This window comes from Tenebrio molitor, chromosome 6 (assembly GCF_963966145.1).
Source record: "Tenebrio molitor chromosome 6, icTenMoli1.1, whole genome shotgun sequence".
Taxonomy (NCBI): Eukaryota; Metazoa; Arthropoda; class Insecta; order Coleoptera; family Tenebrionidae; genus Tenebrio; species Tenebrio molitor.
This window is the reverse complement of record NC_091051.1, coordinates 1940157-1963764: the sequence shown is the minus strand read 5'-3', so window position 1 is coordinate 1963764 and position 23608 is coordinate 1940157. Positions and strand designations below refer to the sequence as shown.

Below are 23608 nucleotides of genomic sequence, written 5' to 3'. Positions count from 1 at the left end.
AGACGATTAGCTATTAATAACAAAGAAAAGTTTCCCTTGTTTGTGCCAAACAAATAATATTTTAGAGCGGTGTTAAACGACCTGAGCACCTAGCGTCTGCAGGAAATCACATTTTATACTTTCCTATAAAACGTGATCGATAAAATTGAAGTGAAATAGTGCTTTCATATCACTTTTATATTTAATAAATAAAAAGAGAATCGTAAAGCTTTCAAAACTAAAGATTGAGATCGTAAAAATTATGTAAATGTCGCGACTCTTGCTGGCGTATCGGGTTTATGAAAGCAGCCATAACATAAATTATTAACCAAATCTTCCGTAATGGTACTCTGGGGTGCAATCAACAATACAATATAAAACCGCAAGGGTTGAATCGAGTCGCAATCACCATGTTACCAACTTTCGTGAAGCTCTTAAACGTGATCGCGATCCCGTTGCGGAAGCCTCGACAAAAATCCTACAACTTCTACCTCTCCGTCATGGTCGTGTTCTACACCGCTTTGACTGTAACGTCTCTTTGGCACATTCTCCACGGGACCTACTTCGCCTCCAACCCCATGAACGCGATCCTCCACATTCTGGTCTACATCGTGATCAACGTCCTCGACGTTGTGGCGATCTTGCAGAGCGGGTACTGCAAGAGTACCCGCGTCGACGACCTGTTGCAAACCCTGGAGGAAATCCGCGTCTTCGTCAACGAGAAATCCAGACGCCGGACCGAAGAGAAACTGGTGAAGTTGCAGAGACTGGATTTCGTCTTGCTCCACGCGACTCTGGTACCGTGGTTGGTGCTCATGTCTTGGTGGGTACTCCACGTTACCAATTTCAAAATGTTACTGGTCTACGGGTTGGTGTATTTCAACTACTACCTCACCTCGATGGAAGTCCTGAAGATCTTGATGCTCCTCCAGCTGATCAAGTACCTCGCCTGCGAGACCAACCGCCTGCTCTTCAGAAACTTGACCCAAAGGAACTACCTATCCGACGCCGTCCTCAAGAACTACGACAAGCTCATGGACTGCATCACGCTGTTCAACGAAGCCTTCGGGCTTCAGATTCTAGGCACGGTGATCGTCACTCCACTGGTGATGGTCCAAGCGATCTTCTTCAACCTGTCCCAGATTGTTTTCCCCTCTTTGATGCGCACGATCGTCGTGAACGTGGCCACGGTCTTCAAGTTCACTCTGTTTCTGGTAAGTCCAAAAGGAAATGACTTCACCAAAACAGTTGGTTGTAGATTTTGAGCTTCATGATCGCCACGCCGTCCAGACGGATCGCCAAAGAGTTCCAAAACGCTCGACGAATTTGCAATACTTTCCGGACCAACTCCAGGAGTTGTGACCGAGTGGAGAGGGTGTTGGAACTCGTCAGTTCGCAACTCCACAACAGAAGGACGAGCATCTCGGCGGCGGGATTTTTCGACGCCGACTACACAATTATCCGCAACATTTTGGTGTCGACGGTCAGCTATGTCATAGTGTTTTTGCAGATCAATGCCAAGTTGCCCAAAAGTCTTTAGAGTGGAGAGAATCTACGCAACTGTTGCATTACTCGCATTTCTGTTGCTTTGTCCTAGCTTCAGACTATTTACTGTAGAGCAACGAATGAAATCAATTAAAGTGAAATGTCCGTTTTTATAATGTCTCTGGTGTTTCAGAGGTGGGGGTGGGTGCGCGTGCGCCCTACCCTCTCCCTATCGATCCGAAGAATATTATTGCATTTGCACCATTTACAACTCTCTAATTAGACCGTTGCATGTGACACACTTTGCCCCTGAAATGGGATTAGTCCCAAAAAGCCGCCCCAATTTGCAAAATCGATCCACCTGTCGGATATTAGCGGAAGTTTTTCCCAGTTTAATTTCGTTGCCGCCCTTGTAGAATTTCATCTGAAGCCGGGAAAGCGGATACGTGAAAATCTCGCTGCATGGCAACAAAGTAAGTTGCTCGTCCTGGCGCTATCAGTTTCAATATTTCCCCGTGCTCGATTAGATACGTGATTATCCTTTCACAAACAACACAAAAGAAAAACTGCTGATAAGGTTTTGAGGTCGCAGGATTTGGCGGCTCCATTTCCGCTTCAGAAATGGAACACGGGATAAACAAAGTTGCAAGGAACAACTCTCCCGGTCGAGGAGGTTCCTGGTCTCGACAGGTGGGTCCAGTTTCTGAGTGAATTAGTGGAGTAATTGCCCTCGACGGGAAATTACGAAATGTTCTTGTAGGCTTTAGACCTTTCATCTGTTACGTCGCGCCTAATATCATCCGACGCACACACCTTCTGACTGTATCTCCTCTGGATCCGTCGTAAAAACGGGGCGACTTCAAAGGGGCCTAATTAGCTTCGTTACGAAGCGTCGCGACGCCTTATCTCGACGCCCGCCAAGAATCCGATACGTTTCGGCGTAATTCATCAGGGCCCGTTACATATTAACGTGCGAGGTGAGCGATAAATCAAAACTTAAGTAATTACGTTTTAACTGTCGGGAGTACAGAGAGAGGAGTTCCAGTCAAGAAAATATATTTTACATTATTGTACGATGTCTGCGGGACCAAATTAAGATTAATGATTTTCTACGTGCATTGGGAAACTCCATCGGGACTCCATTCATCACGCCCTGCTGATATATGCATTGTGTTATTTCCACACCTACGGAATATCAAAACCGGCAATAACGTCTACTGAAATTTTCACGTTACAATTGCAACAGTATCACGATGTAGCTGGCCACTGCTGCCAACAGAGACAAGAAAAAACTGTAATCCAAGGCGAAGTAGCCGGCGGCAGAAACGAAACTCTCCCAACTCTCCATCTTCATCAATAACAAACGCAGGTCGTGTCGCATCAAGAGCAACTCGACTGGACCGTTCAAGATGATCTTCGACGCCTTCCACTTGTTTTCCATCACTTGGTGGCCAATCCTCGACACCACCAGAGTCAGAACCTGCAAAACAACTTTAACAAATGCAAAAGAAGTCGGGGCAGCGTCGCACCAGATACGTCAATATGACAGTTGACATGAACGCAACCGTCCAAGACACCGGACCGGTCTGGTGCAGCTCCAGCACCACGTTTATGATGTTGTCCACCAGCACGACGAAGATGTGGAGGAAGAGTTGGAGCAGTTGGAGTCCGTAGAGGTCGTTCCACAGCTCCAACACCCTGTACAGCTTCTCGTAGAGGTGGTCGATGAAGCGCGGGTCGTCTTGCAACAACAACTCCAGGTGGTCGTTTGTCCGGCTGAAGAATCTTTCCAGAAGCGTCAGGAACTTGACAGATGTCATCACAAACACCCACACCTGGAACTCCTCCAAGTCGCTCAATGCGTGGTAGAGAGTAGGTGTCGAGGCTTGATGAAAGGCAAATCGAGTCCCGGTGAAGACGAAGATGAAGATGACGTCGCAGTGGTTTGGGAATCTCCAGGTGTGTCGCTGCGGGGGCAGGAGCGATTCGATTTGGTCCAGACGCGCGAGTAGTTTGTCGATGTTGCGTTTTTTGAGGATGTGGGTCAAGATGGCGGTCGTGGTGATCGAGACTTTGATGAAGTAGTCGGCGGTTTTGACCAGTCTGGTGCTGGCCAGGCCCGGTCGGGACCAGATGTCGACAGCCACGAGAACAACCGACAGGAAGTGTGCGAGTAGGACGGCGAGGGAGTAAATTGTGGACGAGCACCCAATCACTTTGCCTAAAAGGCGGAGAGTTTTGAAGTGTGCGTTGTGCGACGGCATTTTCCAGAATGTGACGATTTTGAGGGAAAATTTTAACTCGATTTCCCCAGCGGTTTGTGGACCCGTTCCATTCATCATTTCGCTGTCCTCCCCTCCGTCATTAATCCACAAAGTGATTTTTTACATCGATTCCAGCGCAAATTGAGTCACACTGCAGGTCCGCCTAATTAAATTCGCTTTTCCGATACAACGGTTGCGGGAACGTCGCCGTAAAACCGACTGGATTTTCCACCAGGCGAGTTTTCCGGGCGGGAGAAAAGTCAGATGGTATGACAAATCCATTAAATTCGCTGCACTCGACTAAAGTTTACCCACATGGAATTCAGAAATGGAAGCTTTGCGACTTTGACGCATGTCTGCAGCTTCCCGGGCCCATATCTGCTGTATTGGTTCCGGGTCCTGTCGTGCGGAAAATGGGAATTTTAAAAGTTATTCAAAGAGTTCCGGACGGGGTGTTGTCCCGGAGTGCGGCTGGCGGCGGTTGGAGGTGGAGATCACCCCTTGGAGTGGTCCGAAGTTGATTTTATAACCGCCACCGACGATTCATAATTCGATTCGTCCTGCAGTCCTGATAATCCACTTACTGTTCAACTATTTATTCGGGGGTGGGGCCGCCAATTTAAATTCGCGCTGTTAAAACACAATTTGCCATTGTAAACGGTTTTTTGATTAACTCTGAAATGTTGATGATGGTTTTTGAAGCAATTATCGTAAACGCGGGCGCGGAAAACAAATTGGCGAAGCCATCACGGAAAAAAGATTTCTGGGGAAATTGAAAGGCGCCGACAATGCGAATAATCAAATTTGCTGAATTTCCACGACGTGACGTGTGCACAGTCGCCGCCGCCGCGCCCCGTCCACCCTTTATTTGATCAACAAGTGTTAAGTGGCGAGCCGCCGCCAGCCAATTTAAAAATAGAGAACCTCCCGGACTATTTTAATTAATTTTTGGTCGATTTCCCGATTTGTTGCCGGACGCGTAAAAAATCGCACGTCACGATGACAAATTTCGAAAACCCACCCTTCGTCGACACCCCTAGTCGGCAGACAGCCGGTTTCGCGCCACGCGCCGGGGGGTGCGCTTTATGCACCCGTGGGCCATCTGTCGTGCCGCCGTGACGTCACACTTTCATTAGCCATACGCGCATTGTAACAATACCGCCAACAATACCCCCGGAATACATTTGGTGAAGTGACAAGGGGTGGCGAGCGCAGACGGCTCGTTATCGAACACATCATGCGGCGATATACAGATTTATATCGCTTCCATTTGACGATGGCTTTTTGAAATACCTCTGGGAACGCCGCTACATCATGGGAATAATTCGCTGGGTCCCACAATAACGATAATTATTTCGGGAAATTAACGGCCGCGCTAAATCAGCGAGAAGGACACGGGCGGGGCCTCGATTCGCACGGCGCGGCCGTAAGAGCCACATCACGTGACGTCCACTTCTCGCGTTTTCCACTGAAAAGTGTCGCATCCGTCTCTAAAAGAATTAACAGTAATGAACGCCATACATAACGCAGATGACTGTCATAAACTCGGGTGTAATTTATCCGAATGTTATAGCAGCGTTTATATCGCGCAGATATTACTTCGTCAACAACCCCGGCGACGATAATTTTCTAAAACATCCCTTTTGAAAGTGATGAATTTTATTGAAGCCGCCAGCTCGGGGTCATAATCGTTTATTACCTCGCCGCACGAAAACATGAAATATTAACAATAACTGCGTTGCCGTTTCATAAATTCATATAAATTTTTTGCGAAATAGGAGCGGCGGCGGCGGCAGAAGACGTGCCCCGGCGCGGTATACGTCCGGATTTATCCGAGGCAATCCGACCCCGGAATTGGCTTCCACCCTGCAGATTGCATTGTTTAAGCGGCGGATTGCATGCAAATTCGTGACGTGCCGGCTTTGCGAAATTCTGGAGAATTGACGGAAGCAACAGCGCCGCCGATTCGGGGAGGGCGGTCGCCGCCCCTCCCCGATTATTTATTCAGACGCGAACCCCTTTATTTGTTCGGGGACCCTTGTGGGGCAGTGTGTCGCGTGCGTGCAGCTGCAGGGGCAGATGTACAAAACTGGTCCTCCACTTTCGAGCACGTGCAGATAGAAGCAGATTAATCCTAATAAAGCCCCGTTCAATGCATATCGCTGGACGCGAATCTCATTGTCGGACGAAAAACACCCTGTGTTTCCCTCGACGACCCCGCAATTAATTCAACCCCCAGAGAATCACATTTCGGAAATGGAAATCACAACAAAAACATTTCAAAACCGGTTGCGCAGGACGAACTAGTCAATGTTTCAAAAACTATTCCAAAGAAATCATCGTCGTAGTTGTTGTTCCTCTACTCAACAAGAGTTGAAATATGAGACTTAATTCGTTCACTGACTGATGCATTCATTTTTTCGTTCACTCTATCTCTTACAAAAAAGCACCGTTGTAAGCTTCGTCTCTGTGTCATTAATAAATTATACGAACAAAGAGGGCTTGGTGTAAATTCTCGTCTTCTTGTCGACCTTCGTTTGAATCTATTAAAAAGCGATAGGATTAAATATATGACGCCCTTCGCAGCATCCCCAAAATAACAGTCTAATAATAGTCGGCGGCGTCCTCTCGATCCTCGGGAGGCTCGCGTACACAGGACCCTTTTTGTGTCGTCCTTTAATCCAGTCAAATTAATATTTGGGACCTTAATTCGCCTCCGTTTCGAAAACTACAGCAGATGGGGAAAATTGTATAGAACATTTTTTGTAGAGCACAAAATGTCCTACAAAAAAAAACATAGGGGGGCGCTATTGAAGGTATTATTGCTTAGATGTGAGAAATGTTCAAAAGAGCGTCACGAAATGATTCAATTTGAGTTGCAGATTTGTCGGTTATAAATATTATGAAAGACTTGTATGATTAAATAATTGGAAACATAATAGTGGCGAAAAAATGTGAGAAATATTTTTTGGCAAATAATTTCCTGCTGTAAACTGTTTCGATGTAAAGCATTATAAACAATTAATTAAACAATTTGATTATTAAAAAAAAACAAGAATAAAAAGAGGCAAAAGTTGAAAAACTATTTAGTGAAATAAAACACAGAATATTTGTTCTAAGTTCTATAGAGTTTTGTAATTTTTTAATAGAATTTTTTTAAATGAAAATTTAGGGAATATTAAATGCTATAAATATTTTGTGTTAATTTGTTCATAAATATTTTTGACAATAAATACACAAAAATTTAATATAAAATTACATTGAAGGTTGTTGTGTTAATTTGTTCATAAATATTTTTGACAATAAATACACAAAAATTTAATATAAAATTACATTGTAGGTGTTACTAGGTCACGTGGAATTGGAATATTTCGCGGTGCACTTTCCAATAAGCTATACTATACCGGGTCAAGTTTTACCTCCCGCACGATAAACCCTATTAAAAAATTAATAAAAATTACGAAACTTTAGGGTTACATTCCCTTGATATAAGGCTTCAAATGTGTGCAATCAATTTTCTGTTATCACTTCATTCAGAGCCATAAAATTTGAAAAATCGATTTTGAGCAAAAAAACTTTTTTTTTCGTACACGCTCATAATTCACAATTAATTCAAAGAACACATTTATGAAATTCGCATCAAAAGAAAATTATTTGTTCTTGAATTATTCCAAATTTAACATTAAGAGCAAAAAATCACCAAGATTTACAGCTACAGTATCATAAATAAATATCTCATTGTTGGGAAACATCTGTTGACAACTTTTCTAGTAATTCTTAAGCCCCTAAAGGGTACCATAAACAACCTACGTCAACTTCTTTTCTGGAACTGACCGCCCAATGTAATAATAAATCATAGCTAAATTTTGCACTTTAATATCAAATTCCATTTATTTCAAAAACCTGTGATGTTTTCATGATTTTAATGACACCAAATTTTTCGTAAATGTTTGAAAGGACTCTCAGTGAAAAATTATGTAGATATATTAATGTAGCGGTTATTGAATTAAAACGAAATCTTTACCTGTTTCGTTACAAATTTTGAAATTTTTACAGATTGTTCTACAGTGATACACAATCATTCCTGAATTTTTTGAGAATTTTAAATTGATTAGAAGTGGGTGTTTTCGCCGGGCGGTAAAACTTGACTCACCCCGTACAATACACGCAACCAAAATTTCCATCCGTTCTTAAAACAGTAAGATTTAAATTTCCCGCATAAATCTCAAATTTGGCGTCCCTAGAAACTATCACGTGACTACTCCACTGGTTCGCCGCGCCAACTATAGCTGCAATAGCTAGTTCACCCCGTTGTATTTTTCGAAACGTACAAGAAGGTAATTGTCAAAACTATAAATGTTTAAAATAAATTATCTAAATAATTGTCTGAATAATTCCTCCGGTGTAAAAGTACAACAGGGTCTAACGACCCAACCGTGGGACTATTTATTTGTGGAGCACCCCCGGTGGCGGCGGTAACGTCCCCGGTCGATAATTTCTGAATAGAAAGTGTCGTAATATGTGGCGTCGTTATGTCAAAGAGGTGGTCGTGAGTCAGAATTGTCTCCCGGAACGGAGTCTGCGAACCGCCTGGAGCGGAACAATTCAAAACCCATCAAAGTGTCGAGCCGAAGACACCGGCCCCGCTGAAAAATTGACCGTTAAAAATGTCGTTTTATTTACATCAGGACTCCGGGAGACGACATAAATAGAGCGAATTTGAGCCGTCGAGATTAAATACATTCTGGTGGTAATCACGAGGATTTAATTGCGACCCGGCGTCCTGGCCGGGGCCGCATCCTCGACATAATTACGTCGGTTCTGGAAGCGTCGGAATAAATTTCAACCATCGGGATCTAATTCGAAGCGAGCGTCTCGTCCAGAACTAGCTCCTAGGTGGCGGAAGTCGCCGTTAAGAGCCCTCCTACCAATTTTTGCCGTTAACGTATTCATAAACTCTAACGACTTGCCTCAACTTCCTGTTGCCTTAAATACGGTTAATATTCATGCGATTGGTCGTGCCGGGAGCGCGAACTTCCCAACTAATTAAGCGTCCGGCCTTGATGCCGGCTCCCTCGAGTGCCCGAAAAAACCGCACGGACCGCCGATTCCTGCAATTTCGACGCCGGCGAATTATTGATGAGGCGCATCGATTGGCGGCGGCGGCCTCACGTGTTGCACCGCCGCGGTCGCCGTGCACGGCCTAATTGCACTTCTGCGGGCGGGGCGATTAATTTTCGGAGGCAGCTGCCCCGACACATGTTGCCGACGCTCGCCCTTCTCTGTCGGTGCTTTACCGGTTCACGTCAGCTGGTGGTGATCACACGCCGGAGCAGCTGATGAGGAGCGCAACTTAACAGACATCCAACGGGGTTTATTAAATTCGACGGGGGCGGACGTCGTTCACCTTGACACTTGGCCGCCAACGCCACCCGGAACATTTTACGCCGCCCCCCCGACAATTCTTTACGCCTAAATACCTCTCCAAAACACCAAATCCTACCTGTGTAAAGACAGAAAGCGCAATTTTCGAAAACACCGCCTCTTCCGTTCCAACGAAAACAATTCCGGTGCGCTTAATTAATTCAATAATTATTGCGAACATTGCCGTTATGTCCGCTCGAATAAGAAACGAAACGATCTCATAACGGAATTGTTGGAATTTACTCGACTGAAAATGGCGACACGAATTTGAATTTTAAATTGTGCTTAATTGCTGAAAGCTCTGACGGGCGCCACTTCACACAAACTTTTTATTTTTGGATTCCGGCGGAGAAAAAATACATTCGCCCGGATCTCACCGACACCATTCCGGCCGAGATTGAAACTCCGGAGAATTGAACAATCAATAGCGTTATCTATATTGAAAATGTTGCTAGAAGAGAATAAAGAAAACACGACGCCGTGGGGATTTCTAAGGGAAATATTGGAAGAATAATTCATATTTATACAGCAATAATGTTGTACCTGCAGTATTGAGAAAAGACAACTCCCTGGACTTGAAATATTTATGGTCTGGAACGTTTCAGGGATGATGGGTTGGGAATATTTTAATAACGCTGAGGCACGCTGGTCCAGAATTGACTGCGACTCCTTTCAGCGTGGGGTCGAATTTTTTAGTGATGTTTTGGGGTCGCCGCCGAGTCCTAATACCTGCGAAAATCCAGCTCGAAATAACACAGTTCATTATTTGAGGCGGGTCAGGAGCCGCCCCCGAGAATCTCTTCAGGGGGAGACATTATTAAATGGACGTCCAATTATACCTTTCATTATTCGCAGGCACACCGAATCAGATTTTTTAATTTAATCAACCGAAATTTTCATTTAAGTTTACACAAAGAGACGCGAAACGAAGCCAATTAACTCTGGTGGGGGAACCTGTAAAATTTTAATTAAAAATTTCTATCAAAAAATTCCCCGGGACGTTTTTACGAGCCGATAAGTTTTTCGTCGTCTTCTTCCGTCAGTGCTTGTTTATTCGAGTCGCAATCCAGTTTTATTCTTGACCGTCGTTTGGTAAGTGCATCCAGATTGCATTTTGGCAGGCGGCGCTCGCGGCGGCAAATCCTTGTTTTTCCTCGCGCTATCGGGCCGATTCAAATGGAGTCTCTTCATGAATCATGTATGCGATAAGCCTGGGGTGAGGCAGCCCCCTTTTACTGCGTGAATCCACCGGAGCGGCAACAACTTGTGGAGAAATCCAGAATTATTGACTCGGCTGTCGCTCAATTGCGGACGTGGGAGGCTCCGCTGCCGCCCCCACGACAACAAATAACGCATCTGCATGCGTTAACACCGAAGAGACGAAACGAGACGATGCGATTCTTCTGGAGCCTACGCAAAAACACCGATCTACAGCGATAAATTTTGACACCAGACGGAGACAACTGCCGCTCTCTCCGACCGGTCGCCCCAGGCGTCCTTGTCTCGCAGGCGACGCGGCAATAGCGCCGTCTCGCTTTTGGTGTTACCGCAACCACAACCGCACCGGTCGCTCTTGTCATTCCTGTGCCTCACGTGTCACCTCCAGGTTGTGGGAAAAATCCGCAAAAATTTCGAATCATTCTGTCGAGAGTCTCGGGTTCTCGAGGACTCGCCCCACGCCCCATTTCCTGTTGTCCTGATATCCGGTGCCCCGCGACCCCCGCACGCTAACGTCAATAATTAATGGCGGACTGAACTTTTCCCTTCAAAAAATTTTTGATTGATGCGTTTTAAATTAAGTCCGGGCTGGGCGCTTGATAAAGCCTTTTCGTCGCGCATAAATTTGTAACTGTGTGACACGGCTCGGGTTGGTTTTACCGATTGCAAATTCAGTTCGGTCGCCATGTTTTTTCTTGCAGGCTAGAGGTGACAGATTATTGCGTTTTGGCAATCACGCTTATATTTATTGGGTTCACTAACACACTAACAGCACGAGAGAGAAATATTGCGTTTTGGCAATCGCGCTTATATTTATTGGGTTCACTAACACACTAACAGCACGAGAGAGCTTCTGGTTCATCCGCGAGAGACGAGAGAGTTCTTCCTTCCTCCTCACTCGGTGTGGGGGTAGGAGTAGCGCCAGATTTGAAATGAGGTACAGCACGGCGCTACAGTACCCCCCTCCCAGTGAAAATGCCATTTGAACGAATACGAAATACGAATACGAAAAATTACAAAGTTTTACAAAATTAGATTGACAAATGATAGAAACGAATATTTACAAAGTTTTACAAAATTAGATTGACAAATGATAGAAACGAATATTTACAAAGTTTTACAAAATTAGATTGACAAATGATAGAAACGGAGAAGGTAACATAAAAGCAACGCTCGCTATCAGTACACTTGCACCATGTCCCCGAATCGTGTCGGAAATTTCACATGACGACCTGATCGTGTTGTGCGGTTCCTCTGCGCGTAGTCTGGGGAATTGTTTGCCCTTGTCCGCTTTGCGTTGGTCCCATGGTCGGTACTGCCGGAACTGGTCGATCCTTGACAGCTCACGCTCTTGTCCCCTGGCAGGTTCTTGGTTGTTGTTTCCAGGTACGCCGGCTTCAACCTGTCTATTGAGACGTTACTGCGTTTGCTTTTGATCTGCAACGAAAAATATTTAGGGTTCCTTGCCAACACTTTGTATGGGCCGTCGTAAGGGGGCTGTAATGGCTTCCTCACGGCGTCGACTCGGACGAATACGTATTTGGCTTGCTGCAGGTCTTTCGGGAGGTAAACTGGGTGCTCGCCGTGTGTCTGTGAAGCCGTATAGGGGATCGCGTTCATCTTCGACCGCAGTTCCTCTACAAAGTGGGGTGTTGGTGCTTGGTTGTCCCTGGAAGCGGGCGTGCTGGTTCGGATCATGTCTCCGGGTAATCGCAATGCAGTGCCGTAGACCAGGTCGGCTGGTGAAGCTTCGAGGTCTTCTTTGACTGTTGTCCGGAGACCTAGCAGTACTAGGGGCAGCGCTTCCGACCAAGAGGCTTGATGGCACATCAACGCTGCTTTCAGGGATCTGTGAAACCGTTCCACTGTACCATTGCTTTGTGGGTGATAGGCAGTTGTTTGGATGTGGTGTGTGCCTATGAGTTCTGTCAGAGTTCGGAATAGAGCTGACGTGAATTGTGTTCCTCTGTCTGTAACGATTCTGGCTGGGGCACCGAACCTGCTCATCCAAGTGGTGATGAATGCCCTGGCGCACGTTTCGGCGCTTATGTCGCTGATCGCCACTGCTTCTGGCCATCTCGTGAACCGGTCCACCATCGTCAGTAGGTACTCTTTTCCATTTGAGTGAGTGAGAGGACCGACAATGTCTAGGTGTACATGGCTGAAGCGTGCATCTGGTTGACTGAAGGTGCCGATTGGGGTTTTTGTGTGGCGCTGGACCTTGGACCTCTGACACTGAAGGCACGTCTTTACCCAGGATGCGGTGTCTCTCTTCATATTTGGCCAAAAGTAATTTTTGGTGATTTGTTTCGTCATACTCCTGACCCCCGGATGAGCCAAGTTGTGTACCTTGTCGAAGACGAGTCGTCTGAATGGTCTAGGTACATAGAGGCGGTTTCCATGTGTCGTTTCGTACCAGAGGGTTTTCTCTGACAGCGGAATGGGCAACTGTACAAAGGTGAACTTGCCTTCTGTTTTTAGGGCCTGGAGTTGTTCGTCATGCTCTTGTGCTTCAGCTAATGCATCCCCAGTGAAGTTGCATGATTGGACCGCTTGTATTCTCGACAACGTGTCCGCTGGAGTGTTCTCTTCCCCACTGATGTGCCTGATGTTCGTGGAGAATTGGGAGATTACATCCAGCTGTCTAGCTTGTCGTGGAGTACACTGGTCTGTTTTTTTCTGAAAGGCATAAATTAAGGGTTTGTGGTCACTGAAGATTGTGAAATTGCGACCCTCTAGGAAGTGTCGGAAGTGTAATATGGTTTGATAAATCGCCAAAAGTTCTCGATCGTAGGCGCTGTACTTTTTTTCGGTACCGGTGAGCTTCCTTGAGAAGAATGCTATTGGCTTTTGCTGTCCCTCTTCGAGCTGTTGCAGTACTCCGCCGATTGCCCAGTCCGAAGCGTCTGTCGCGATGCTGAGAGGGTTGCTGTGGCTGGGGTATGTTAACCTGGCTGCTTGCATCAAATCCTCTTTGCACTTCTCAAAAGCTGTTTTTGTCTCTTCCGTTGGTTCGATCGGGACCTCTCGTCGTGTGCAGCCGTTCAGGAGGGCGTTTAAGGGTGCTTGGGTTTTTGCTGCTTGTGGGATCCACCTCCGATAGTAATTCACCATGCCCAAGAAACGTTGCAATTGTTTCGATGTCGTTGGGAACGTCAAGTTGCAGATGGCCTCGACCTTGTCTGGTAATGGTTCTACGCCTTCTGACGTGACCTTGACCCCCAAGAAGCTGATCTCTGCGGCCCCAAAAGTGCATTTTTTTGGATTTATTACCACGTTATGGCGATGAAGTCTTTCTAGTACTTGTTTGAGATGACGGAGGTGTTCTTCTTCTGTGTGGGACGCTACTAAAATGTCGTCTATGTAGACGTACACAAAATCTAATCCCTGAAACAGTTCATTCATAAACCTTTGGAACGTCTGGGCTGCGTTCCGGAGACCAAATGGTGTACGGGTAAACTCAAATAACCCGAATGGTGTAGTTACTGCTGTTTTTGGTTGGTCGGCTGGGTTAACCGGAATTTGGTAATAGGCTCTTACCAGATCGATGGTGGAGAAAATGGTTCTGCCTCGGAGGTGTTGGCTGAAGTCTTGTATGTGTGGGATCGGGTACCGATCAGGTACAGTTTGGGCGTTGAGCGTCCGGAAATCTCCACATGCTCTCCAAGTTTTGTCAGCTTTTTGCACCAAGTGGAGTGGGCTGGCCCACGGCGATGAGGAAGGTTTGATGATGCCTTGTCGCTGGAGATTTTCGAATTCTTTTTTGGCCAGCTGGTATTTCTCCGGGGGCAACCTCCTCGGTCTATGGTGTGCTGGAGGACCTTTTGTTTCAATGTAATGCAGGACTGTGTGATGCGGTTCGGTTGGCACGTTTGACGACCTGAGTACGTTGGGGAACTGCCGCAGCAGTTGTTGGTACGCGTCAGCTGCATTCGTAAACACTGCCCGTATTGTCTGTGGACTTGTTTGTTTTAGGGGGCACTGCACTGCTAGCCACGTTTCCGAGTCGATTAACCTTTTACCACTGATGTCCACTATTAATTTGAAACTGTCTAAAAAGTCTGCTCCGAGGATGGCGTCTGTCACGTCTGCGATTAAAAACGTCCACGTGAATTCTCGTCTTAAGCCGATATTCAGACGAAGCAGTCTTTCACCTAGCACTTTAATACCGGATCCGCTTGCCGTTTGCAGGTTGAAACGCGGAACGTAACGTTTCTGGTCTCTGAACTTCGCGGGCAAAATGCTGAAATCCGCCCCCGTATCCACCAAAAAATGTATCTTTGACTGTTTGTCACTTACATAGAGGCGACGGGCTGTACACCGTGTGGCAGGAGCTGACTTTACTCCTGCCCCGACGTGGCGTTTTTTGGATACGCGCAGGGGTCCTTGCATTGCCGTGCTCGGTCTCCGAATTTGTAGTGATACCAACAGTATTTGCCAGTGTCCGTGTCGGGGGCTCCTCGGCTGCGACTTTGGCTGCGCCCTCTGCTTCGTTCCCGCTCGTGACGTTGGTTGCCTAGCTGCTTCAATTGTTGCTCCATCTTCTCCAACCTCCGCATGACCGCCCCTAGAGTGGCGCCCTCTGACGTTGATGTGGACTGGCCTTGCGGGGTGGACGGCGTGTTGCGTGTGGTGGCTGCAATGGCGGCCGTTGGGGTGGCTTCCAGGATTTTGTCCGCCACCATAGCTACCTGGTCGAGATCGATCCCCGTCACCGCTACCAGGATGGGTTGTATGCTGCTGGGCATTTGCTGCAGGAACAACTCCCGCAAAACGGATTCGTTAACGTACTGCGTGTCCGTCACCAGAGTCCTCATGTGCCTGAGAAGTTGCGAGGGTTTCCGGGTGCCCAACTCCTGTCCCGATAGGAGTTGCTTCAGCTTCTGGGTCTCCGTTAGCGTCGTCCTGCTCAAAATCTCGGCCTTCAACCTGCTGTACGGGGCGTCCGCATCTGGTTTGAGTATGAGGTCGGCTACTTCTCCGGCGAGGTCTGGACCGAGCGCGGCGACCACGTGGCTGAACTTCGTGTCCTCCTTTGTGATTTTGGGTGTCGCCAGGTTGAATTTGGCCTCCACCATGGCGAACCAAAGCTCCGGCTTATGCGTCCAGCACGGAGGTAGCGTCAGCTGCGAGGCGGCGACTTGGGGCTCGTTCGCGTCACTTCCGCCCGGCATTTTGGCGTTGCTAGATGTCGGCGTGATCACGTCGGGGTCACCAATATTGCGTTTTGGCAATCACGCTTATATTTATTGGGTTCACTAACACACTAACAGCACGAGAGAGAAATATTGCGTTTTGGCAATCGCGCTTATATTTATTGGGTTCACTAACACACTAACAGCACGAGAGAGCTTCTGGTTCATCCGCGAGAGACGAGAGAGTTCTTCCTTCCTCCTCACTCGGTGTGGGGGTAGGAGTAGCGCCAGATTTGAAATGAGGTACAGCACGGCGCTACAAGATATTCCATTTTCATTCGTTCTAAGAATACACACTTGGATTTTGGATTGACCATTGCTAAATTCACATTATGTTGGTTTCCTGCATGTCACTATTTTAAGATATAATCACATAGCCAAAATATAAAATTATTTGACCTTGATATACCCAATCGGAGAAATAAATTAAATAATTTGTAATAAGTAAAGTACAAAAAGGGCTCTTTGAGTTGGCAATACATAATTAAAAACATTTTTATTCGGCTATTTGCAACACTGCAACTCCATAAGTTTTGTGGTTAATTTGAGAGATATCTGACATAACAATAGATAACACAAATACAGAACAATCATCTAAAAATTAACTAAATAACATGCTCGAAGTTTTGTACTAAGCTGTTTTTTAAGCTCTAGAACAAATTCACCAGCATGTTTAATTTAATTTGAAATGTCAAAACAGTTTAATATTTCTCTATACCCTTAATTTTTACTCTCATAACCTAAAAGTAAAATACGTACTGTTGCGAGCAAAAAATTCCAGTCGTCAATGTCATTTCAAAATTTGGTTAGACTGTCACAAATTAAAACATTTTCCCTGCCTGATTATGCCCATGTCAACAACGTGTCAAAAAAAATGAGAAAGAAAATGACAATTATTGTCAGAAATACAACATGATGATAGGTTGTGATATTTACGACATTTTCTATTGTGTCAAAGCATGATTTTGATGACCAGTTTTTTTTTCTCGCGACAGTAAATAAACTAAGTCTCAAATAAATAAATAATCAAACAAATTGCTTGTTGATTGTTCTCCCAACGGACATTTAACTTAGGTTAATTTGGAATAAATGACTTAAATCACCATATCTGAAGAAATATATCCTTCAATGATTACACGCTGAGATGTTGACAATAATTTTACAAGGTTAGGTTTTACAAAAACAAAGTTGGCCTTGAAGAGTCGATTGTGAACGCACCACTCGTCAGTAAGCAGCAGCATCAGAGTAAAACACAAACAACTCAAAAAGTGAGGTTAAATTTAAACAGCTGATCCGTGATCTGTAATCCGTGATGCGTTCACAATCGACTCTTGAACACAATATAATTGAGCCAAAAATTCGTTAATTTTGCCGTGTTTTTACGTTTATCACTGCACTGCTCGAGAACTAAGCCTCAAATCATCAAAAAAGCCTACAAAAAAGATCCCACTATTTTTTTGTACAAAAAAGTTTCAAAAGTTTCAAATCTGTAATTGTCAAAACATTGAGAACTTTTATTAGGTAATCGTTTTTCTGTTTCGGTCTCACAATGAGCATTTTGTGACATTGAAAACAGTTACACAATAATCAATTTTATAACATCGTTTCTAGTGATTGTTAAATATGGGGTTGGTATTGATAGTAAATATCAGGGTTAAATTTGAACCTGTTGTTATTGGATCAAAATAAACTATTAAGGGGGTAATAATATTTGGGAGACAATTTGAAATTTAAAATTCAATGAAATGACATTGCTTCATTAATACCAACCCAATTCCATTAATATAAAAGTCACTAGATAATTATTTTGTACAGGATTATTCACATAAGATGATGAGCCTGACCAGGTAAAAATGCAACCCAAAATACATTTTACAAAGCATAGTTACGTTAGGTTTTGGTATTAAAAAATTAAATCAAGAATCCAAGAAGGTATTTCTATTAATTTGAAAGGTATATCTGTCATTGTATTTTTCGTTCATGTATTTGAAAATGTTTTCGAAAGATGACAGAACCGACATGATCCTACTTGCCTGTCATTATAGCCATTAATTCCCGGAACAATTTACGAAAATTTTTAGGTTATGCGGAATAATCTTGTCATGCATGTCTATTTAAATTAGAAAATGTGTCAAGAAAAGGAAGTCTCCAGTGGAAAAATTTGACCGTATTTTTAGCAATTTTATATACATATTTCAAAAAGCGTGCATGCAAGATTATCTTGATTATCTTCCATATTATTCGTGTTTTGTGACAGAATTGGGATAAAACAAAAGGCGACTAGATCAAATTTTTACTTTTAAAATTAAGACATTACCAACCGCCACAAAAATCCCAAAATCGACTAAAGTATACATTTTTGTTTAAAAACGGCTTAAAAATGGTAAATTACAAAAAAAACTCGTTTCATAAGACCTTGAAGAACTTATTCTTTAAAATAACTCGTGTCTACGCCACTCGTTTTTTAAAACTCGAATTCGTGATTCAAGACTGGTCTTATGAAACTTGTTTTTTAATATACATAGTATTTTAGAATTTGCGTCTCTAATAGGTCTATTATTGTATTCAATTTGGAGTCGTTTATGGCTATTTATTAAAGCACTCGTGATTTAATAGATCTCTAGGAAAATGTTTATCAATATTTCAGTGTATTATTGTCATTTACACCAAAAAACTTCCAATATTGATGTTCAAACTCTACTTTTTAACATCTGTTGCAGATGTAGTTGCATTCGTTACCTACCTTGAATTACCAATTACATAATACAAAATTCCCTAGAATTTGAAAATTTAATTTTTTTATTTAAAAATTAAAACAAGGGTGCAAATTCGAAAAAATAACATAAAAAACTCGTTTTATAAGGTCCCATACAAAACACCCCTACGGTTCGTTTTCTATACTTGGGACTCGTGCGCCAAATCAACCCTTATAAAACTTGTTCTTTAATATACTATTGTCGAACTCGTTCCTTTAGAGCACTCCTCGCTGCGCTCGTCGTGCCTTAAACCCTCTCGTGCGACAATAGACTGTCTTATGCAACCACAATACACTATTAAACAATTGGGAGTATTTGATAGAGTGCAACCCAAGTAAAATTTTAATACGACGATTCACTATTCGGTTCAGATTTTAATAAAATTCGCATTAGGGGCCATAACAGGGAGGCGGTATCCCGAGGTGGTTCGAGCCTTTTCCCAAACTCCGCTATCAATTTCTCGTCTGTCAGGCGTTCCATATCGTCGAGGATGGCTGGAGGGCGTCGGGACGACGCGCTGACGGCGACGAGATTAAGCCGGAGTCGAGTTTAATACGCGGCTTAAGAGCTACCCCGAAATGCTTCATCATCGATCCCGGAATCAGACCTGATTGGAGCTTTTTCTTCGGCTCGAAATCACACCGGATCACGTTTTTGTCTCTCATCCTCCCCACCTGTTTCTCAGCCCCCGTAATAAATCATAACAGTCCCAAGAACAACACATTCAGACCCGAATCGTCCAAGAACAACACGACCTCTCCATTGTGGTCCCGCTCCCATTAATTACTCTTCGTTTGATTTATCGTTTTATTTGTTTCAGATTTTCGCGATCCCATCCCGGAGTATCGATTCGAATCCGAGGTAAGTCCCGCTTCCGGGCTCGGCTCCTCGTGCGTTATGCATGGACCGGATTGCCGATGCGGCGCAAAACTGTCATGCCTCCGCACCGTGCATCTGGGATTGATGCCGACCGCCCCCGGGAATCGCGATGCGATAATTGGCGGCGGTTAACCACGAAAATTCGTTAAATTTTCAAACGGGTGATGGAGGCGGGCCACGTCAAATTGTCCTCCGCGCTTCCGGTGACTAATGGGACCGGCTCCGGGAGTTCATGCGACAACCCCGGCGATATTTTAACGTCCGCGAGGTGACGAGGGCTGCGTCTGACAAATCACCCCCGTGTCGCGACAACTTCGAGCGGATTTCACTAAATTCGCCCCTAAATTATGTAGCAACGTGTCGCTACCCCCGCCCGAACTTAACATTTTTATTAAAAACGCGGACGTCCCGGCGCCGTACCTGTCACGCCGCCGCCGACGACTACCTCTCCAAAAAAATAAATTAAAAATGCTGCCGCCTTTGATCGAAGAGAGCAACATTTTTATCGGCAATTTTTCCTACATTTAACACATTTTTCATCCACCTTCCGGCGGCCCGGAATATGCGAAAACAATAAATAAAGCGCCGTTGCTGCTGCCGCCGCGGAATTATCCGATAATGCCGCCGGGCACGGAGATGAAATGTATCAACGTTAAAAACGAAAGATTAACTTCCCGAGAGCGGAAAAAAAATTTGATGAATTTTTCGCATAGCGACTAAGATAATATTTACTGTTTGGGACCGCTTCTCAAAAATTCAAGCCGCCCCCGGGGAGCGGCTTGTCGACGCCCCGACAATTTAAAAAATTCAACAACCAATAACTTCGCCTCGTCGATAACATTTTCTTCCGCGACTGCCGACAAATGTCAGCGGAATTGGAATGTAACAGCGAGATTAACCTCTCCGGAGAACGGAGCAAATTATCTACGAATCCGTTTTCATGAAAGTATAATGTGATAATCGACAGCCGTTAGATCACGAAAGAGAGACTGTTGCGGAAGATTCGGACAATTAGAAAGCGAAATAGCCGGATCGACAGGACGCTGCGCGCCCCCACACCACCGCTCGCGATTCGTGATCACTTTACCCTTCGACCTCAACACGAGGAAGCTCGAGGCATCACAAACCGCCCCCGCTCATTTTCTCTTTTAATTCGTGAAGATTACCGCGGTGTGCGACGTGTCGCCTAATCCAAGATCCAATCGGAGAGATCTTCAAGACACCGTTGCCAGACTGGTCGCCTACCTTCCCCAGGTCTGGCGTCGACAAATTAATTAAAGTCGTGGGGAGGCCTGCGTTAAGAGCGCCGCAGGGGCCCCTTGATCCGCCAGTCCTCCGCAATTTTTCTCCCGCCGGATCGGTTAATCGCAAATATTTAGGGGCGCGATTAAATCTGGGGCAACTTTTCGTCGCGCCAATAAATTCGCTCTAATTTAATAAAATATGTAACGATAACGTCGCCTATTAGTGGCGATAGCGTCGAGAATAATTCGATTAAACGGACACGCGACTTGTCGGTGTATTGTGGGTTGCCTGTTTGGGATATTTGGCGGATGCGCCGGTCACACCGTCTAAGAAACTGCTCTGTTGGCGGTTCGGGGGCAGTGTCACGCACCCCTGATTAATGAGTAATGCGCGGCGATCGATGTCGGCGGCGGCGACAACGTTTCGGGGCGGAAAATTCGTGCGGCAGATGCAATTAGCTCGAAATTTTCATAACGTAATTCGCATAAAAGCAATTAGAACGCCCGTACCAAGACGTGCTTTAATGTGGTCGGCCATAATTTCGCTCCCGAAACTCAGACGTTTCCGTCTTATTTATTTAAGGATGTTCGGAGCGGAGCGCCGTAAATTGAAAACTCTCCCCCGATTATTATTTATGAAAATCGGGAACGGGTGGGCTGGGCCGCCCCACGGGTCACGTTTGACCCGCTTCGCGTCTTCGTGATGGTTCCACGATCGGGTGCTTCATTACGGACGTTAACAAAACGACTCGAGTTTAACAGGTCGGGATTAAAACGGCGATCGATCGAAGTGAGTCAACGGGGGTCGACGATGAGTCATAGGAGGGAGGGTGGCGCGGACGATTTTTCCATGGGAGGAAGTTAGCGTAGGTCAGAGTGGGAAACGAATTTTGCTCTCGATTTCTGACGCACAGATGCACCCACTTCAAGCTTAAACCTGATTGCAAATGTCTAACTAAAATTATCTGAAACGAGATTTGAATTAAAATGTAATGCCAGAGGGTTTCCGACTCGTTGACGGTTTGTTTGTTGGCAATCAAAATTTATCCAAACAATTCGCTGTTAAGGCAAAGCAAAGTTTACTTTTATTTGGGATCACGTAATATGTTTGCAAAGGTATTCAAGAAAACCTCGAAAGCCCACTATTTATTCAATGTCTTGCAGGGTAGGTCAGGTCAGGTCTATATGTCAAAATAAACGTAGACTGTTGCAGGATTTTTATTTATTTCTATAATTACAAAATATGTATCTAAAATTTGTGCATTACGAGGTCTACTAGTACTCGACAAACAAAACAAAAAAGAGATTTTTGAGAATTTTTCGAAAATCATCAGGGGCAAACTAAAATTAATGGATTGGAATAAAGCGTTTCAAATAAAATGACATTTATTTTTTGAGCTACAATTTTTTAAAATTGCTTATAGTTTTCTACGTTGTCAAACAACCTCGTAGGTAAAATATCGGCACATTTTAAAAATACACACTGTATATCATGTTTTATAAAATGTACGCCAATGCGAAGTAACCTATAGGAAATATGCTTTAAAATAAGGAAACCGCATTGGTGTACGTTTTATAAAATATGATATACAGGGTGTATTTTTAAAATGTGCTGAAATTGTACCTACGAGGTTGTTTGACAACGTACAAGACTAAAAGCAATTGTAGCTCAAAAAATAAATGTCATTTTATTTTTTGACATAGATTTTTTTAGATGTTTTTTCCGAGTTCTACATGAAGCCAGTAGCTTGTGGTTAAAATATCTGTACAACTTTCAATAACACCCTGTATAAAAAAACGATACGAAGTGTTTGTATTACATGGTTTAAATGGAGCTTGAATTAAAGCATTTAAAAATTAAAAATGAATACAAAACGAAATTGAGGAAATAAAAGTAAGAAATAGTTTGAAAAGTTTACATGTCTGGCAAAAAGTACTGAATATTTATAACTTGCGAAATACCGTAAAACGAAAGAACCACTTCAGTAAAAAGTGTTCTCCTTAACTACTTAGTAATGAGTGAGCGTTGTTGCAAATTCTTATCGATTTTTCAAGGTTGCGGTATTTACCAAATTTGGTTAGATTTCTCGCACAATACGAAGTTGCACCATCTTATTACCCACAATCGTACCCGTTACGGTCAAAATATCGCTAAAATGCAAATGCAACAGAAATGTTTCAATGTCGAATAAATATACATAATCGTAAAAGTAAATTTAATATTCATAAATAAAATGCTTAACAATTTTACCGCTCGAATGAGTAAAAAAACCTTCTAAAAAATTTGTAATCATCGTGTGCTTTCTTTTGTTTGCAGCGTATCAAGCCGTACATGTCAGACGTCATTCACGGTGCGAATTTCTTTCGCAAAAACAATTCTTTCAAAACTGATCCTTGACAGTTTGCTTGTTTTTCTTGGTGATAAAAAAGAAATATCAGGACATGTCAACTGAAAAGAATACGAGAGAGACAACCACGGCCTGCACGGCGACAAATTTTTTGAACGCTCGTTACCAAAATGTACAGTGCGTTTAAAAAATGTCACCCTCAGATTTCTAAACTCAAAATTCACAAGACGTCAGTCGAGTTACGACGTACAAAATGTATAAAATGTGACAAAAAGGACTCTGACGAGAATTTTTTAGGGTTAAGTCACGTTACAGAGGATTTTATGGATTTAAAACAATTGTAAACTCATAAATTGTTTTTCTTTTAATATTTTGGAGAGAAAAAAGATCGTTTGGGTTTTGACAAAAAATAAATTACCTTGTTTGCAGGATAACAAAAAAAATGCCTGACGTTCAGATTTATTTGTGTTTTTTCCCACTTCCGTTCTTTATTTCGTTGCAAACTTTTTTATTGAATCGAATATTGAATTATATTTTATTTTATTCGATTCTTCATTCCGCTAACCCTCGTGGCTTCTTTGTACGGATTCGCACATTTTTCAGAGGGGTCTCGCCGCTCCCGTAAACCACCCAATTCGCGTAGATTTTTGTAGACCTTTTGGACTTAGAACGAGGTGAGTTCGCGGGGCCCCAGCAGCCTTTAAATAGACTCTGTCAGCATCGTTGGAATTCGGTAGGCGCGCACCACAAAAAGACCATTCATGTCTTCGGTTTGACCTTGCACGCCGACTTCCAGATGGCTGGCATTAAAGAGCC

The 23608-nt window shown here is 44.1% G+C and overlaps 2 protein-coding genes and 1 long non-coding RNA gene across 3 annotated transcripts in view; 2 read left to right on the top strand and 1 right to left on the bottom strand.

Moving 5' to 3' along the window:
• Positions 1 to 138: 138 nt before the first annotated feature.
• Positions 139 to 1640, top strand: LOC138132714 (uncharacterized). Its single transcript, XM_069050303.1, has 2 exons — positions 139 to 1193; positions 1238 to 1640. Exons 1-2 carry the CDS (start codon positions 390 to 392, stop codon positions 1517 to 1519), a joined length of 1086 nt encoding a protein of 361 aa, XP_068906404.1. The 5' UTR covers positions 139 to 389; the 3' UTR covers positions 1520 to 1640.
• Positions 1641 to 2695: 1055 nt separating this feature from the next.
• LOC138133076 (uncharacterized) lies at positions 2696 to 3728 on the bottom strand. Its single transcript, XM_069050870.1, has 2 exons — positions 2994 to 3728; positions 2696 to 2944 (listed from the first exon to the last, which is right to left on the bottom strand). Exons 1-2 carry the CDS (start codon positions 3726 to 3728, stop codon positions 2696 to 2698), a joined length of 984 nt encoding a protein of 327 aa, XP_068906971.1.
• Positions 3729 to 8216: 4488 nt separating this feature from the next.
• LOC138134011 (uncharacterized) overlaps positions 8217 to 23608 on the top strand; it is an 18602-nt gene continuing 3210 nt past the window's right edge. The window contains exons 1-2 of the long non-coding RNA XR_011160610.1: positions 8217 to 10244; positions 19142 to 19182. This is a non-coding gene — a long non-coding RNA (uncharacterized lncRNA). The remainder of the gene's footprint in view (positions 10245 to 19141; positions 19183 to 23608) is intronic.